Source organism: Patagioenas fasciata, chromosome 33, assembly GCF_037038585.1.
Source record: "Patagioenas fasciata isolate bPatFas1 chromosome 33, bPatFas1.hap1, whole genome shotgun sequence".
NCBI classification, from domain to species: domain Eukaryota; kingdom Metazoa; phylum Chordata; class Aves; order Columbiformes; family Columbidae; genus Patagioenas; species Patagioenas fasciata.
The window spans coordinates 1,246,896-1,265,183 of NC_092552.1; the positions used below are offsets into that span (position 1 = coordinate 1,246,896).

Here is an 18,288-nt window from a genome sequence, read left to right on the forward strand (position 1 = left end):
AGACCCCCCAGCCCCACAGACACGCTATAGACCTCCGTAGACACCCTATAGACCCCCCCAGCCCCAAATTCACCCTAGAGACGCCGCTCAGCCCCACAGACACCCCCATAAACACCCCATAGACCCCCCCAGCCCCACAGGACCCCCCGTTATTCCCCGTTACCCGCGTTTCGCCGCCGCTCCCGCCTCGGGCTCCCGCCCCTTTTTCCACCGCCGCAGATTCGCTTCACGGGTTTAACGGCGAACACACCGCGCTCCGTTGTTGGGGCTGAAGGGCGTTTCTCTTCGGGTTTTCCGTTCCTCTCCCGCTCCCGGTGCCGGTGCCGCCGGTTCCTTCTCCCGCCTCCCGCTTTGGCGAAAGTGCGGCGGCGATCGCAGCGCTGCTTCCGCCTCCCGCCCAAAACGATTCGCTCCCGCAGATTCGCCACCGCCGCCCGCACCGGGGCCCGGACACCGAGCGGGGCTGAACGCGGCCGCGTCGCATCCCCGGTTTATTCTTATTTTGTTTCCCCTCCCCGCTTCTCTCCCGTTCTCCGCTTGTCGTTCCTTCCTTCCCCGCGGCCGTGGCGAAAGTGCGGCGGCGATTGGGGAAAGCGCCTCAAACGATTCGCTCCCGCAGATTCGCCACGGGGACCCGGAGCCCGAGCGGGGCTGAACGCGGCCGCGTCCCATCCCCGGTTTATTTTATTATATATTATTTTATTTTGCCCCCTCCCCGCTTCTCCCCCGTTCTCCCGTTGTCGTTCCTCCCTTCCCCGCGGCCGTGGCGAAAGTGCGGTGACAATCGCAGCGCTGCTCCCGCCGCCGGCCCTCAACGATTCGCTCCCGCAGATTCGCCACGGGGACCCGGAGCCCGAGCGGGGCTGAACGCGGCCGCGTCCCATCCCCGTTTTGTTTTATTATATTTTATTTATTATTCCCCCTCCCCGCTTCTCCCCCGTTCTCCGCTTGTCGTTCCTCCCTTCCCCGCGGCCGTGGCGAAAGTGCGGCGGCGGAGGCGGCGGCCGCTGCGGCGCTGGCGGGAGGCGGCGGCCGCTCCGCTCCGGTGCGCTCCGGTGCGCGCCCCCCCTCTCCCACCCCGTCCGCCTCTTTCCCGCCGTGAAGCGGCTCCGGAGCGCCGGGCGATGCCCCCGGGGCGGCGGTGAGGACGGACAGCTCCGCCATGGAGGCCCCGGGGCCGGCGGTCGCCCCCTCGGAGCCCGGGAATGAGGCCCCGCCGCCCGCTGAGGCCTCCCCGCCGCCCGGGGCCAGCGGAGGAGCGGAGGACGGGCGGTTGCGGCCCGGGGCGAAGCGGGTGACGTTTCCCTCCGATGAGGATATTGTGTCCGGGGCGGTGGAGCCCAAAGACCCCTGGAGACACGGTAACAACGCGGGGGGGGGGACGCGGCTTCCTGTATAAGTTGGGGAACGACCTGTTGGAGAGCGGGGAAAAGGGGCCTGAGGGGAAAAGGGTTTAATTCAGGATATACTCGGGGAGCATATATATACGTATGTAATATACACAGCCATAGCACCCTGAGAATGGCTGGTCTGGGAAGCTAAGCAGGGTCGGACCCGGTCAGCACTTGGATGGGAGACCAGCTGGGAATAGCGGGTGCTGTATGGTCCCCCCAGTGCTCTCCTCAGGGCCCTGTGTCCCCCCCTACTCCCTAGGCACCCCCAGACCCCCCCCCAGCCCAATATGATCCCACCAGTGCCCCCCCCCAGGCCCTGTTCCCCCCCACCCCATAGCCAGAGCCCCCACAGACCCCCGTTGTCCCCCCAGACTCCCCTCAGCCCCATATAACCCCCCCAGTGCTCTCCCCAGGGCCCTGTGTCCCCCCCAGCCCCATAGACAACCCCATAGGACCCCTCCAGATCCCCAGTGTCCCCCCAGGGACCCCCCAGCCCCATAGACACCCCTATAGGGCCAGCACTGGGACCTGGGGGGGATTAGAAGGGAGTGGTCAGTAGGTCAGAGAGGTTCTCCTGCCCCTCTACTCTGCCCTTGAAAAGGGGTTTAGTTCAGATACTATCAGGATATACTTGGGGATCATATACATATATAATATATAATATATATAGTCATAGCACCCTGAGAATGGCTGATCTGGGAAGCTAAGCAGGGTCGGGCCCGGTCAGCACTTGGATGGGAGACCAGCTGGGAATAGCGGGTGCTGTGGGCTGAGCCAGCACTGGGCCCTTGTGGCCAGGAAGCAAATGGGACCTGGGATGGATTAGAAGGGGGTGGTCGATAGGTCAGAGAGGTTCTTCTGCCCTTCACATATATATGTAGATATAGATATAGATATATCTATAATACATACAGCCATAGCACCCTGAGAATGGCTGATCTGGGAAGCTAAGCAGGGTCGGGCCCGGTCAGTACTTGGATGGGAGACCTTGTGGCCAGGAAGCCAATGGGACCTGGTGGGATTAGAAGGGGGTGGTCAGTAGGTCAGAGAGGTTCTCCTGCCCCTCTACTCTGCCCTTGAAAAGGGGTTTAGTTCAGATGCTATCAGGATATACTTGGGGAACCCATATATATATAATATATACAGCCATAGCACCCTGAGAACGCCTGATATGGGAAGCTAAGCAGGGTCGGGCCCGGTCAGTACTTGGATGGGAGACCACCCAGTGCCGGACCCCAAATCAAGCCAGAAATTGGGCTTTTCCCCAATCGCTCCTCGTGTAACGAGACCCCATCCGGATCTCCTTACGCGGCGCTAATTAATCCCGCTTTTCTCTCCGCAATTGCTCGTTAAGCACCCGCTAACGAGCCTCTGTTCCCCAAAGGGACGATCCGGTGGTGACACCGCGTTTCTCCTCCCTCTCACGTGGGATAATGATTATTTTGATTCAAGGCTTTATTTTGCTTCTCATCCATCATTCATCGCTTGAAATTCCTCCCGTGGACGCGCCTCGACTCGTCCCATTTCCTCCCGGAGCCGAAACACCCACGTTGCTTCCAAACATGCGTTTCTCCCCAAAACACCGTGCATTTCACCCAATATTTCTCTTTATTTTAAAACGCTGCGACCTTTAAAACCACCCGAGTGTCTCAGGTTCCGTCCCGTCGCCATTAATTATTTCTAGCGTTAATTGTTCGTCGCTCCGCCGGGTTGAGTTTCATTTTCCACTCTGATCTCCATCCCCTCCACCCACTGTTAAGCCTTGCTTAACTAAACCCGCTTCTACAGGTCCCATTGGCTTTCTGGCCACAAGGTCTCCCATCCAAGTACTGACCGGGCCCGAGCCTGCTTAGCTTCCCAGATCAGCCATTCTCAGGGTGCTATGACTATATATATTACATATATATGTATGATCCCCAAGTATATCCTGATAGTATTCGAACTAAACCCCTTTTCAAGGGCAGAGTAGGGGGGCAGCAGAACCTCTCTGACCTACTGACCACCCCCTTCTAGTCCCCCCCAGGTCCCATTGGCTTCCTGGCCACAAGGTCTCCCATCCAAGTACTGACCGGGCCTGACCCTGCTTAGCTTCCCAGATCAGCCATTCTCAGGGTGCTATGACTATATATATTACATATATATGTATGATCCTCAAGTATATTCTGATAGTATCTGAGCTAAACCCTTTCTCAAGGGCAGAGTGGAGGGGCAGGAGAACCTCTCTGACCTACTGACCACCCCTTTCCAATGCCCCCCAGGTCCCATTGGCTTCCTGACCACAAGGTCTCCCATCCAAGTACTGACCGGGCCCGACCCTGCTTAGCTTCCCGGATCAGCCATTCTCAGGGTGCTATCACTGCATGTATTATAGAGATATCAATATATATATATATGTGAGGGCGGGAGAACCTCTCTAACCTACTGACCACCCCCTTCTAATCCCCCCAAGGTCCCATTGGCTTCCTGGCCACAAGTGCCCAGTGCTGGCTCATGGTCACCCCGCTGTCCCCAGGCCCCCCAGGTCCCTTTCCCCTCCACTGCTCTCCAATAGGTCCTTCCCCAACTTATAGTCATTGAGTATGGATTCAGACACACTATAACACACCCAACCCCTATAAACCCACGTTCTTGCGGCTCTGCCATCACCCGCTTGCCATTTCACCCTTTTCCAGCCCAAAACGTGACCGTGGAGGAGATCGTTACCGCCTACAAACTCGCCTGCCAAAAACTCAGCTGCCGCCAGATCCCCAAACTCCTCAAGCAAATTGAGGTACGACCACATTTTGCTTGTTTTTCCGCATTTTTGGGGCCGTTTTGTTGCTTTAATCTCGCATTAATTCCTCTATTTTCATGCAGGAATTGAAAGATCTCGCTCCGCGGATTGAATGCCTGGATCTCAAAGGTGAGGCCTGAGCGTTTCGTTGCCTCCGAAGCGACGTTTTATGTGATTAAACCCCCAATATCGCATCAAAATCTCCCCTAGGTGGGTTTAACCGTCTCTAAATGAGTGAAAAAAGCTGATTTCACCCCCAAATCCCCCCGTTTTCCCGCTGTTTCCATAGGGGAGAAGCTGGATTACAAAGCCTGCGAGGCGCTCGAGGAGGTTTTCAAGCGGGTCCAGTTCAAAATCGTGGATTTGGAGCAAACCAACCTGGATGAAGACGTGAGCGCCAACTTTATTTCACACCATACATTAAATACGCGTTTTTCGAGCCATTTTGGTTGGTTTCTATGGGTTTGGGGTGAATTCCGGGCTCGTTTCTCCCCCATGTTGAGCTTCCAAGCAGCAAAATGCCCGTTTTGCCCCGGTAGCAGCACCGGAACTTGAATATCCGGGAAATTAACCAAAAAGCCCTGTTTTCCTCATTTTCCTGTGTGCTCAGAGGTGTCTCTGCGGCCCTGGCCCCCGGGGATGCATTTTTGGGCCTTTTTGGGCCTCTTTTCCACCTCTTTTCCACCTCTTTTCCACCTCTTTTCTGCCTTCTTTCCGACCTCTTTCCTGCCTCTTTCCGCCTTCTTTCCCACCTTCTTTCCTGCCCCTTTCCCACCTCTTTCCTGCCTTTTCCTGCCTTCTTTCCACCTTCTTTCTGGCCTTTTCCTGCCTTTTCCCACCTTCTTTCCGCCTTCTTTCCACCTTCTTTCCCGCCTCTTTCCACCTTCTTTCCTGACTTTTTCCTGCCTCTTTCCTGCATTTTTTCTGCCTTTTCCCTCCTTTCCCACCTTCTTTCCCTCCTTCTTTCCCTCCTTCTTTCCCTCCTTCTTTCCCTCCTTCTTTCCCTCCTTCTTTCCCTCCTTCTTTCCCTCCTTCTTTCCCTCCTTCTTTCCCTCCTTCTTTCCCTCCTTCTTTCCCTCCTTCTTTCCCTCCTTCTTTCCCCCCTCCTTCCCCCCTCCTTCCCCTCTCCTTCCCCTCTCCTTCCCCTCTCCTTCCCCTCTCCTTCCCCTCTCCTTCCCCTCTCCTTCCCCTCTCCTTCCCCTCTCCTTCCCCTCTCCTTCCCCTCTCCTTCCCCCACTCCTTCCTCCCTCCTTCCTCCCTCCTTCCTCCCTCCTTCCTCTCTCCTTCCTCCCTCTTCGCTCCCTCTTCGCTCCCTCTTCCCTCCCTCTTCCCTCCCTCTTCCCTCCCTCTTTCCCACCTCTTTCCCCGCCTCTTTCCCACCTTCCCCACCCCTTCTCCCTCTTTCCCCACTTCCCAACCCCTCACCCCTTCCCCAACCCACCCCCCATCACCCCGATCACCCCATTTCCCCCCAAAACCCCCCATTTCCCCCCAGAATCCCCCACTAACCGCCTCTTCCCCCCTCCCCAGGGCGCCTCGGCCCTTTTCGACATGATCGAGTACTACGAGTCGGCCACGCACCTCAACATCTCCTGCAACAAGCACATCGGCACGCGGGGCTGGCAAGCGGCCGCGCACATGATGAGAAAGGTTCGTTTGCCTCGTTAATTAACATTCCCACACCCATTTCCCCCACCATTTCCTTCCCCGAATGGTTTTGCTCCCAAAAACCACGCGATTCGGGGTTAAAATATCCCCGTTGACGTTCCGGACAGGAGAAAATCATAATGACATATCAATGAGAAGTGGGTGTAATTAGTGGCGTGTGGCAGCTGTTTGTTAATTATCTTCACGGCCGGATGACGAGCGTTTGGGGCTTTGTGGGGGTTTAATTAAGCACTGGGCGTGGTGCAAAAACGCCCTCCGGCCGTAATTAACCTCCCCAACCTGCTAATTGGGATTTTCGGCGTCTTATTGTTGATATGATTCCCAATCAACGCCGTATTGTCCATGGAGTTCCGTATAAACACCGTATGGTCCGTATGATTCCATAGAAACAGCTTATGGTCTATGGAATTGGAGATAAACACCTTATTGTCCATATAGCTGGAATTCCGTGGATAGTGAGGTTTTAATTGGGAATTATATGGACAATAAGGTGTTTAACTCCCAATAAACACCTTATTGTCCATTGAGTTCCATATATTGTCCATATAATTCCCATTAAACACCTTATTGTCCATGGAGTTCCATATAAACACCTTATTGACCATATAATTACATATAAACACCCTATTGTCTATATAGTTCCCAAAAGCCACCTTATTGTCCATATAATTCCCAATTAAAAGCTTATTGCCCATATAATTCCAGATAAACACCGTATTGCCCATTGAGTTCCATATAAACACCTTATTGTCCATATAATTCCCAATTAAAACCTTATTATTGCCCATATAATCCCAGATAAACATCTTATTGTCCATATATATATGGAATTCCATGGCCAATAAGGTGTTTATTGGAATTATATGGACCATAAGGCGTTTATTGGGGATTCCATGAGCAATAAGGTGTTGGTTGGGAATTATATGGACAATAAGGTGTTAATATGGAACTCAATGGACAATACGGTGTTTATATGGAATTCTGAGGGTAAAAGGTGTTTATTGGGAATTATATGGGCAATGAAGTGTTTATATGGAACGAAATGGACCATAAGGGGTTTATTGGGAATTATATGGGTAATAAAGTGTTTATATGGAACGAGATGGACCATAAGGGGTTTATTGGGAATTATATGGGTAATAAAGTGTTTATATGGAACGAAATGGACCATAAGGGGTTTATTGGGAATTATATGGGTAATAAAGTGTTTATATGGAACGAGATGGACCATAAGGGGTTTATTGGGAATTATATGGACAATAAGGTGTTTATATGGAATTCTGAGGGTAATAACGTGTTTATTGGGAATTATATGGACAATAAGGTGTTTATATGGACCTCAATGGGCAATAAGGTGTTTATTGGGAATTATATGGACAATAAGGTGTTTATTGGAATTATAAGGACAATAAGGTGTTTATATGGAATTCTGAGGGTAATAAGGTGTTTATTGGGAATTATATGGACAATAAGGTGTTTATATGGACCTCAATGGGCAATAAGGTGTTTATTGGGAATTATATGGACAATAAGGTATTTATTGGAGTTATATGGACAATAAGGTGTTTATATGGACCTCAATGGGCAATAAGGTGTTTATTGGGAATTATATGGACAATAAGGTGTTTATTGGAATTATATGGACAATAAGGTGTTTATTGGAATTATAAGGACAATAAGGTGTTTATATGGAATTCTGAGGGTAATAAGGTGTTTATTGGGAATTATATGGACAATAAGGTGTTTATGTGGAATTCTGAGGGTAATAACGTGTTTATTGGGAATTATATGGACAATAAGGTGTTTATATGGACCTCAATGGGCAATAAGGTGTTTATTGGGAACTATATAGACAACATGGTGTTTATTGGAATTGTATGGTCAGTAAGGTGTTTATATGGAACTCAGTGGGCAATAAGGTGTTTATCGGGAATTATACGAACAATAGGGCGTTTATGTGGAATTCCGGGGGTAATAAGGAGTTTATTGGGACTCCTGGCCGGGATTTGACCCCCATCCCCGGGGGGGTCTGTTCTCCCCCAGACGAGCTGCCTGCAGTACCTGGACGCGCGGAACACGCCGCTGCTGGACCACTCGGCGCCCTTCGTGGCGCGGGCGCTGCGCATCAGCAGCAGCCTGGCCGTGCTGCACCTGGAGAGCACCAGCCTGTCGGGGCGGCCCCTCATGCTGCTGGGTGAGTACGGGGGGGGACACACTGTCCTGGGCCCCCCCAGAACCCCCCTGTACCCCCCAAACCCCATCCCGGTCCCCCCAGAGCCCACTGCACAGCACCAGCCTCTTGGGTGGCCCCTCTTGTTGCTGGGTGAGTCCTGGAGGGAACACACTGTCCTGGGCCCCCCCAGAACCCCCTTGTACCCCCCTGTACCCCCCAAAGCCCGTCCCGGTCCCCCCAGAGCCCCCTGAACAGCACCAGCCTCTCAGGTGACCCCTCATGCTGCTGGGTGAGTGCTGGGGGGGGACACTGTCCTGGGCCCCCCAGAGTCCCCAGAACCCCCCTGTACCCCCAGAACCTCCTTGTGCCCCCCTGCACCACCAGAAGCCCCCTGTACCCCTCAAACACAGTCCTAGACCCCCCAGAGCCCCCTGCACAGCACCAGCCTCTTGTGGCCACTCATGCTGCTGGGTGGGTCTGGGTGGGGGACACTGTCCTGGGCCCCCCCAGAACCCACTTTTACCCCCCTGTACCCCCCAAACCCTGTCCTGGTCCCCCCAGAGCCCCCTGCACAGCACCAGCCTCTTGGGTGGCCCCTCTTGTTGCTGGGTGAGTCCTGGGGGGAACACGCTGTGCTGGGCCCCCCCAGAATCCCCTGAACCCCCTTGTACCCCCCAGCGACCCCCTGCACCCCCAGAACCCTATCCTGTCACCCCCTACACCGCACCAACCTCTTGGGTGACCCCTCACGTTGCTGGGTGAATCTTGGGGGGACGCACTGTCCTGGGCCCCCCAGAGTCCCCTGAACCTCCTTGTACCCCCCTGCACCCCCAGAACCCCATCCTGTCACCCCCTGCACAGCACCAGCCTCTTGGGGTGACCCCTCATGTTGCTGGGTGAGTCCTGGGGGGGACACACTGTCCTGGGCCCCCCCAGAGTCCCCAGAACCCCCTTGTACTCCCCTGCAACCCCAGAACCCCCCTGAACCCCCCAAACCCCATCCCAGTCCCCCCAGAGCCCCCTGCACAGCAGCAGCCTCTTGTGGTGACCCCTCATGCTGCTGGGTGAGTCCTGGGGGGGACAAGTTCCTGGGCCCCCCCAGAACCCCCTTGTACCACCCTGCACCCCCAAAACCCCCCTCAACCATCCAAACCCCATCCCAGCTCCCCCAGAGACCCCTACACAGCACCAACCTCTTGGGGTGACCCCTAATGTTGCTGGGTGGGTCTGGGGGGGACACACTGTCCTGGCCCCTCCCAGAGCCCCCTTGTACCCCCCTGCACCCCCAGAACCCCCTTGTACCCCCCAATGCCACACCAGCGCTCTCTGCTTTCAGACATCACTTAACGCCCCCCCTCATTAATTAATTAGCCATAAATCCCATGCGGGCCGGAGCTATGGGGGCATCAGGATAGCCAAGGGGTCTCCAGGGTGGTTAATTATTAATTAAACCCGATGAAGGCCACGAGTTGGCGCCGTTTTCCTCATCGGGGGGTGTTTTTGGGGTGAAAACGTTGATTTTGGGGGTGCTTCGTCCCCAGCCACGGCGCTGAAGATGAACGTGAACCTGCGGGAGCTGTACCTGGCCGACAACAAACTCAACGGGCTGCAGGACTCGGCGCAGCTCGGCAACCTGCTCAAGTTCAACTGCTACATCCAGATCCTCGACCTCCGCAACAACCACATCCTGGACTCGGGTCAGTCCTGGGGGGGGGACACACGCTGTGCTGGGCCCCCCCAGAGTCACCAGAACCCCCTTGGATGTCCAGAACCCCCCTGAACCCCCCCAACCCCATCCCAGAGCCTCCTGCACAGCACCAGCCTATTGGGGCACCCACTCATGCTGCTGGGTGACTACTGGGGGGGACACACTGTCCTGGGGCCCCCAGAGTCCCCAGACCCCGCCTTGTACCTCCAGAACCAACTTGTACCCCCCTTCACCCCCACAACCCCATCCTGTCACCCCCTGTACAGCACCAGCCTCTTGGAATGACTCCTCATGTTGCTGGGTGAATCTGGGGGACACACACTGTCCTGGCCCCCCCCAGAGTCCCCAGAACCCCTCTGTACCCCCCAAACCCCATCCCGGTCCCCCCAGAGCCCCCCAAACCCCATGCTGGTCCCCCCAGAGCCCCCTGCACAACTCCAGCCTCTTGGGGTGACCCCTCACGCTGCTGGGTGAATCTGGGGGGGACACCCTGTCCTGGGCCCCCCCAGAGTCCCCAGACCCCCCTGTACCCCCCAAACCCCATCCCGGTCCCCCCAGAGCCCCCCAAACCCCATCCCAGCCCCCCCAGATCCCCCTGCACAGCTCCAGCCTCTTGGGGTGACCCCTCATGCTGCTGGGTGAATCTGGGGGGGACACCCTGTCCTGGGCCCCCCCAGAGTCCCCAGACCCCTCTGTACCCCCCAAACCCCATCCCGGTCCCCCCAGAGCCCCCCAAACCCCATCCCAGCCCCCCCAGATCCCCCTGCACAGCTCCAGCCTCTTGGGGTGACCCCTCATGCTGCTGGGTGAATCTGGGGGGGCCACCCTGTCCTGGGCCCCCCCAGAGTCCCCAGAACCCCTCTGTATCCCCCAAACCCCATCCCGGTCCCCCCAGAGACCCCCAAACCCCATGCCGGTCCCCCCAGAGCCCCCTGCACAGCTCCAGCCTCTTGGGGTGACCCCTCATGCTGCTGGGTGAATCTGGGGGGGACACCCTGTCCTGGGCCCCCCAGAGTCCCCAGACCCCCCTGTACCCCCCAAACCCCATCCCGGTCCCCCCAGAGCCCCCCAAACCCCATGCCGGTCCCCCCAGAGCCCCCTGCACAGCTCCAGCCTCTTGGGGTGGCCCCTCATGCTGCTGGGTGAATCTGGGGGGGACACCCTGTCCTGGGCCCCCCCAGAGTCCCCAGAACCCCTCTGTACCCCCCAAACCCCATCCCGGTCCCCCCAGAGCCCCCCAAACCCCATGCTGGTCCCCCCAGATCCCCCTGCACAACTCCAGCCTCTTGGGGTGACCCCTCATGCTGCTGGGTGAATCTGGGGGGGACACCCTGTCCTGGGCCCCCCCAGAGTCCCCAGACCCCCCTGTACCCCCCAAACCCCATCCCGGTCCCCCCAGAGCCCCCCAAACCCCATCCCAGCCCCCCCAGATCCCCCTGCACAGCTCCAGCCTCTTGGGGTGACCCCTCATGCTGCTGGGTGAATCTGGGGGGGACACCCTGTCCTGAGCTCCCCCACAGTCCCCAGAACACCCCTGTACCCACCCCCCTGCACCGCCAGAACCCCCCTGTACCCCCCAAACCCCATCCCAGCCCCCCCAGATCCCCCTGCACAGCATAATTTGTCACCCGCCGCGTCCCTTGTGGCCGAGATCGACGACCCAGACAGGAGAGCCACTGCTGATCCAACCCCTGGCGGGTTTGCGCTCCGCTCCAGCTTAACGCTAATTAATGTGAGGTTTAATTGCTCGTTTGTGCCCGTCCCCCAGGCCTGGCCTACCTGTGCGAGGGGCTGAAGGAGCAGCAGAAGGGGCTGGTGACGCTGGTGCTGTGGAACAACCAGCTGACGCACACCGGGATGGCGTATCTGGGCATGACGCTGGTGAGTGCCGCCGGGGACGGGGACAGAGGGTTGTCACCTCATGACCCTTGGCCCTTGGGGTGTTCCTGTCCCCCTTGAGCTGTTCCTGTCCCCCTTGAGCCGTCCCTGTCCCCCTCGAACCATCCCCGTCCCCCTCGAGCCATCCCTGTCCCCCTCGAGCCATTTCTGTCCCACTCAAGCCGTTTCTGTCCCCCTCAAGCCATCCATGTCCCCCTCGAGCTGTTTCTGTCCCCCTCAAGCCATCCCTGTCCCCCATGAGCCATCCCTGTCCCCCTCGAGCCATCAGTGTCCCCCTCAAGCCATCAATGTCCCCTTCAAGCCGTTTCTATCCCCCTCGAGCCATCCATGTCCACCTCGAGCCGTTTCTGTCCCCCTCGAGCCGTTTCTGTCCCCCTCGAGCCATCCATGTCCCCTTCGAGCCATCCGTGTCCCCCTCGAGCTGTTTCTGTCCCCCTCGAGCTGTTTCTGTCCCCCTCGAGCCATCCGTGTCCCCCTCGAGCCATCCGTGTCCCCTTCGAGCCATCCGTGTCCCCCTCGAGCTGTTTCTGTCCCCCTTGAGCCATTTCTGTCCCCCTCGAGCCATTCCTGACCCCTCAAGCCATCAATGTCCCCTTGAGGCATTTCTGTCCCACTCAAGCCATCCCTGTCCCCCTTGGGCCATCAGTGTCCCCCTCGAGCCATCCCTGTCCCCCTCGAGCCATTTCTGTCCCACTCAAGCCGTTTCTGTCCCCCTCAAGCCATCCATGTCCCCCTCGAGCTGTTTCTGTCCCCCTCAAGCCATCCCTGTCCCCCATGAGCCATCCCTATCCCCCTCAAGCCATCAGTGTCCCCCTCAAGCCATCAATGTCCCCTTCGAGCCGTTCCTATCCCCCTCGAGCCATCCATGTCCCCCTCGAGCTGTTTCTGTCCCCCTCGAGCTGTTTCTGTCCCCCTCGAGCCATTCCTGACCCCTCAAGCCATCAATGTCCCCTTGAGCCATTTCTGTCCCACTCAAGCCATCCCTGTCCCCCTTGGGCCATCAGTGTCCCCCTCGAGCCATCCATGTCCACTTCGAGCCACTTCTGTTCCCCTTGAGCCACTTCTGTCTCTCTCGAGCCATCAAGGTCCCCCTCAAGCCATCAATGTCCCCCTCGAGCCATCAGTGTCCCCCTTGAGCCGTCCATGTTCCCCTCGAGCCATCCCTGTCCCGCTCAAGCTGTCCCTATCCCCCTTGAGCTGTCCCTGTCCCCATCAAGCCATCAATGTCCCTCTCAAGCCGTCCGCATCCCCCTTGAGCCATTTCTGTCCCTCTTGAGCCATCCCTGTCCCCCTCAAACCATTTCTGTCCCCCTCGAGCCGTCCCTGTCCCCCTCAAGCCATCAATGTCCCCCTCGAGCTGTCCCCGTCCCCCTCAAGCCGTCCCCTGTGTCCCCACAGCCCCACACTCAGAGCCTGGAGACCTTGAACTTGGGCCACAACCCCATCGGCAACGAGGGCGTCCGCAACCTCAAGAACGGGCTGATCGGCAACCGCTCGGTGCTGCGCCTGGGCTTGGCCTCCACCAAACTCACCTGCGAAGGTGGGTGACACCGCGGCGACCGCGCCAGCGCCGTTTGTCCCCCCCGAGTCCCCAAAACGCCACTTCAGGGGGGTCCGCGCTCTGGTTGTCACCAAAACGCCGCGATCCCGTGTGTTCGGTGGCTCCGGCGCCTCTTACGCCACGTGGGAAGCTCAAGGGCGGTGTCACCGTCGCTGTCCCCATCAGGTGCGGTGGCGGTGGCCGAATTCATCGCCGAGAGCCCCCGGTTGTTGCGGTTGGACCTGCGGGAGAACGAGATCAAGACGGGGGGGCTGATGGCGCTGTCGCTGGCGCTCAAGGTCAATCACTCGCTGCTGCGCCTCGACCTGGACCGCGAGCCCAAGAAGGAGGCGGTGGGTACCATGGGTGCTGTGGGTGCCGGGGGTGCTGTAGGTGCCATGGGTGCTGGGGGTGCTCTGGGTGCCGTGGGTGCCATGGGTGCCGTGGGTGCTGTAGGTGCTGGGGGTGCTGGGGGTGCCATGGATGCTGCGGGTGCTGTGGGTGCCGTGGGTGCCATGGGTGCAGTGGATGCCGTGGGTGCTGGGGGTGCCATGGGTGCTGCGGGTGCTGTGGGTGCCATGGGTGCAGTGGATGCCGTGGGTGCTGTAGGTGCCATGGGTGCTGGGGGTGCTCTGGGTGCCGTGGGTGCTGGGGGTGCCATGGGTGCTGTGGGTGCCGTGGGTGCCATGGGTGCAGTGGATGCCGTGGGTGCTGTAGGTGCCATGGGTGCTGCGGGTCCTGTGTGTGCCGTGGGTGGCATGGGTGCAGTGGGTGCCGTGGGTGCTGGGGGTGCCATGGGTGCTGCGGGTGCTGTGGGTGCCGTGGGTGCCATGGGTGCAGTGGATGCCGTGGGTGCTGTAGGTGCCATGGGTGCTGGGGGTGCTCTGGGTGCCGTGGGTGCCATGGGTGCCGTGGGTGCCATGGGTGCCGTGGGCGCTGTAGGTGCCGTGGGTGCTCTGGGTGCTGTGGGTGCTGAGGGTGCAGTGGGTGCTGTGGGTGCTGTAGGTGCCATGGGTGCTGTGGGTGCTCTGGGTGCCATGAGTGCTGTGGGTGCTCTGGGTGCCGTGAGTGCTCTGGGTGCCGTGGGTGCCATGGGTGTGTGTGTGCTGTGGGTGCCATGGGTGCTGGGGGTGCCGTGGGTGCAGTGGGTGCCGTGGATGCTGTAGGTGCCATGGGTGCAGTGGGTGCCATGGGTGTGTGTGTGCTGTGGGTGCCATGGGTGCTGGGGGTGCCGTGGGTGCAGTGGGTGCCGTGGATGCTGTAGGTGCCATGGGTGCAGTGGGTGCCGTGGGTGTGTGTGTGCTGTGGGTGTTGTTTGTGTTGTAGGTGCCATGGGTGCTGTGGGTGTTCCCCCCAAGCCCTTTGTGGGGGTCGTGTTCCTGGTTTGTGGGTGTTCTCGGTTTCCTGCTGATCCTGATTGCCCAGCGTTCCCTGTTTTGAATGTTCCTGATTTCCCAACGTTCTTGGTTTCCAAACGTTCCTGATCTCCCAATGTTCCTGATTCTCGAACGTTCCCGATTTCCAATTGTTCCTGATTTTCCATTGTTCCTGATTCCTGAACGTTCCCAATTTCCAATTGTTCCCGATTGCCCAACGTTCCCGATTCCCCAACGTTCCCGATTCCTGAACATTCCCGATTCCCAGTTGTTCCTTATTTCCCAATGTTCCTGATTCCTGAACGTTCCTGATTCCTGAACATTCCTGATTTCCAATTGTTCACGATTTCCCATTGTTCCCAATTCCCCAACGTTCCCGATTCCTGAATGTTCCCGATTTCCAATTGTTCCCTATTTCCCAACATTCCTGACTCCTGAACGTTCCTGATTCCCGAACATTCCCGATTCCTGAACGTTCCTGATTTCCAATTGTTCCTGACTTCCCAACGTTTCCGATTTCCAACTGCTCCTGATTTCCAGTTGTTCCTGACTTCCCAATGTTCCTGATTCACGAACGTTCCTGATCTCCCAAGGTTCCTGATCTCCCAAAGTCCCTGATTCCCCCATTCCCGATTCCCCAACATTCCCGATTCCTCAATGTTCCTGATTCCCGAACGTTCCTCATCTCCCAAGGTTCCTGATCCCACCCCGTTCCCCATTCCCGGTCGTTCCCACCATCCCAAACCATCTCCATTCCCCCCCGGGCAGGTGAAAAGCTTCTTGGAGACCCAGAAAGCTCTTCTGGCCGAGATCCAGAACGGCTGCAAACGCAACTTCGTGCTGGCGCGCGAGCGGGAGGAGCAGCAGCTGCAGCACTCGGCCTCCATGCCAGAGATCGCCCACGAGGACAAGGACGAGGGCCCAACCGAGGCCACCGCCGAGGGGACCGAACCCCCCGAACCCACCGCCAACGGGGACGGTGACAACGGTGACGATGACGACGACAACGGGACGGACTCCGACTCGGACACGGACGATGAGGCGGACGCTGCGGTGACAAAGGACTCAAGCGAAGCCGCAGAACGCGCCGATGTCACCGCGCCGGGGCCACCGCGGGACCGGCCGTGTCCCCTCTCTGTCACCGAACAGGGGGGTCCCGCTTCACCCCAATGCGCCGAGCGCAGGATTTCGGTCTCCAGCCCCGGCCGAGGCCACAAAATCTTCGTGGTGACGCGGGTGGAGGCTTTACCGGAGCCCCCGAACCCTGAAACGCCGGCCAACGGGGCCCCCGTGTCCCGCTCCGACCCCCCTCTACCCAACGGCCTCAAGCCGGATTTCGCGCGGGCGCTGCCGGACACCGATGGCGACGGCAAAACCGGGAGCTGCGCTGCGCAGCACGGTAAGGACCCCCCGGCCCCGATCCGGCTCCTTTTCACCCCAAAACCTGCGCCGGGGACGCCGCAAGGGGTGATAATTGCACTTTGGCTGGGGGGATTTGAAGCCGAAGCGAATCGCTTTTCAAAGTGCTCGTTAATTAGGAGGTGGGGTTAACGAGCCTCGCGGGAACGAGGCTCATGGGTGGTGGCCGTGATGCGTCGCACGGGTTGATTTTGGGGTGGAATTGGGGGAAAATGGGTGAGCGGAGCCGGTTTGTGTTGCAGAGCTGAGCTGCGCCAAGAACGAGCAGGAGCTGGAGGAGCTGCTGAGGGAGGCGGTGCAGGACGCGGGGCAGGAGCCGCTGTGAGCGCAGGTGGGGACACTGGGGACACCTGGGGACACCCAGGGCCGGGGGGGACACCCTGGGACATGTGGGGACACCGTGGGATATGTGGGGACAGTGGGGGACACCTGGGGCCACCCTGAGACATCTGGGGATAGTGGGGACGCCCTGGGACACTTGGGGATAGTGGGGACACCTTGGGATACCTGGGGACGCCTGGGGACAGTGGGTACACCCTGGGACACCTGGGATACCTGGGGACACCCTGAGACATCTGGGAATAGTGGGGACACTGTGGGATACCTGGGGACACCCTGGGACGGCTGGGGACAGCTGGGGATACCTGGGACACTTGGGGACAGTGGGGACACTCTGGGACCCATAGGGACACCTTGGACACCTCGGGACATCCTGGGACATCTGGGGAAAGTGGGGACACCTGGGGACAGTGGGGATACCCGAGTCACCTGGGGACATATGGGGACACTGGGGACACCCTGGGGATAGTGGTGACACCTGGGGACAGTGAGGACACCCTGGGATACCTGGGGACAGTGGGGACACCTTGGGGACAGTGGGGACACTTGGGACAGTGGGGACACCTGGGACAGTGGGGACACCTGGGACAGCTGGGGACAGTGGGGACACCTGGAGACACCTGGGGACGTTTGGGGACAGTGGGGACACCCATGCCCGTCACTGCCGTCCCTCTCCCACAGGTGCCGGAGTGTCATTGTCCTCCCGCTCCCCGCTCCGCCGCGGATCCCGCGCCGCGGGCCGAAGCCTTCAAATCACCCTTTTCTGCCCCAAAAACACTTGCCCGCCCCCCCGTGTCCCCAAAGACGCTCGAGTCGGCCACGTGTCCCCATGGCCACCGAGGGAGGTGACATCGCGGCGAACCGGCGCCTTCATCCTGCGACGAGGAAGAGGAGGGGGCACCAAGGGGCCACCGAGGAAGAGGAGGGGACACCGAGGGGCCACTGAGGAAGAGGAGGGGACACCGCGGTAAGGTGACACCGGGGGACACCCCACACACTACAGGGACCTGGTGACACGGGGACAAGCGTCTGGCACTACAGAGACCCAGGACCGGCTGGTTATTTATTTCCAATTCCTCTCTTATTTTGTCTTTTTTGGGGGGTTTTTCGTTCATTTTCCGTCTCTATTTATCAGCAGCTGCAACGTTACGGGGTGGGGGGGTGTCGAGTAGAGGATGGGGGGTTAATTAATTGATTTAGAGTTAATTAAGTTAGAATTAATTCCTTCCGGGCTTAACCCGCGCCTCAACTCCTCCTCCTGGGCTGCCGGAACGTCCCAAAAACCCAACCAGAACCCCCAAAAAAGCAGCATTTGGGGGGCCCCCCCCGGCCGCTTTTCTCAGGGAGGGTTTAGGGGTCCAGCCCGGGGTGGGGGGACGAGGCCGCGTCGCTTTTCTTAATTAATTAAGTGCAATAAATCGATCAGGGAGCCGGGGAGGGGGCGACCGAGGGGGCGGCGCTGACTCTCCTGTCCGGGTCGTCGATCTGCGGGTGTTCGTGTCGTTTCTTCCCGTCACGGGGGGGGTTTTTTGTTAAAAAACCACCGTTTTCTATTAAATGAGATTCTGCATTCGTCGCCGACTCCCCCCCCCCGCCCCTTCTTGGTGATTTTTGGCCCCCCCCCCCCAAAAAAAATGCGCTTTTTGGGGTGTTTTTTGGGGGAAATTCAGTGATTAACCCCCCCCAAAAAATGCGCCTTTTGGGGAATTCAGTGATTAACCCCCAAAATACGCATTGAGGGATTTTAGAGCGTTTTGGTGATTAATTAACGCTAACGAAGCGTTGTGTCCCAGTCGCCATTTGGGCCCATTCCCCCCCCTCCAGGAGATGGAGCGGGAGGTTGAACTGGTTAAACTGGTTTATTATGGGATGACCCCCATTGTGTGCTCCTGGGGACACAACCTGGGGACATCACCGCTTGGGGGGGGTAATCGGGGTCACCCGGACGCCGGGGTCCCTGTGATGGTGACACCCCCCCCCCACGTTTCCCCCGGTCCCT

At 58.4% G+C, this 18,288-nt stretch overlaps 1 protein-coding gene across 1 annotated transcript; it reads left to right on the forward strand.

Moving 5' to 3' along the window:
• The first annotated feature begins 990 nt into the window (after window positions 1-990).
• Window positions 991-17,864, forward strand: PPP1R37 (protein phosphatase 1 regulatory subunit 37). Its single transcript, XM_065859398.2, has 13 exons — window positions 991-1,361; window positions 4,067-4,164; window positions 4,251-4,296; window positions 4,457-4,557; window positions 5,698-5,817; window positions 7,879-8,029; window positions 9,550-9,705; window positions 11,485-11,597; window positions 13,014-13,155; window positions 13,342-13,508; window positions 15,300-15,930; window positions 16,193-16,281; window positions 16,971-17,864. The coding sequence occupies exons 1-12, from the start codon at window positions 1,163-1,165 to the stop codon at window positions 16,273-16,275; spliced, it is 2,007 nt and encodes a 668-aa protein (XP_065715470.1). The 5' UTR covers window positions 991-1,162; the 3' UTR covers window positions 16,276-16,281; window positions 16,971-17,864.
• Window positions 17,865-18,288: the final 424 nt, after the last annotated feature.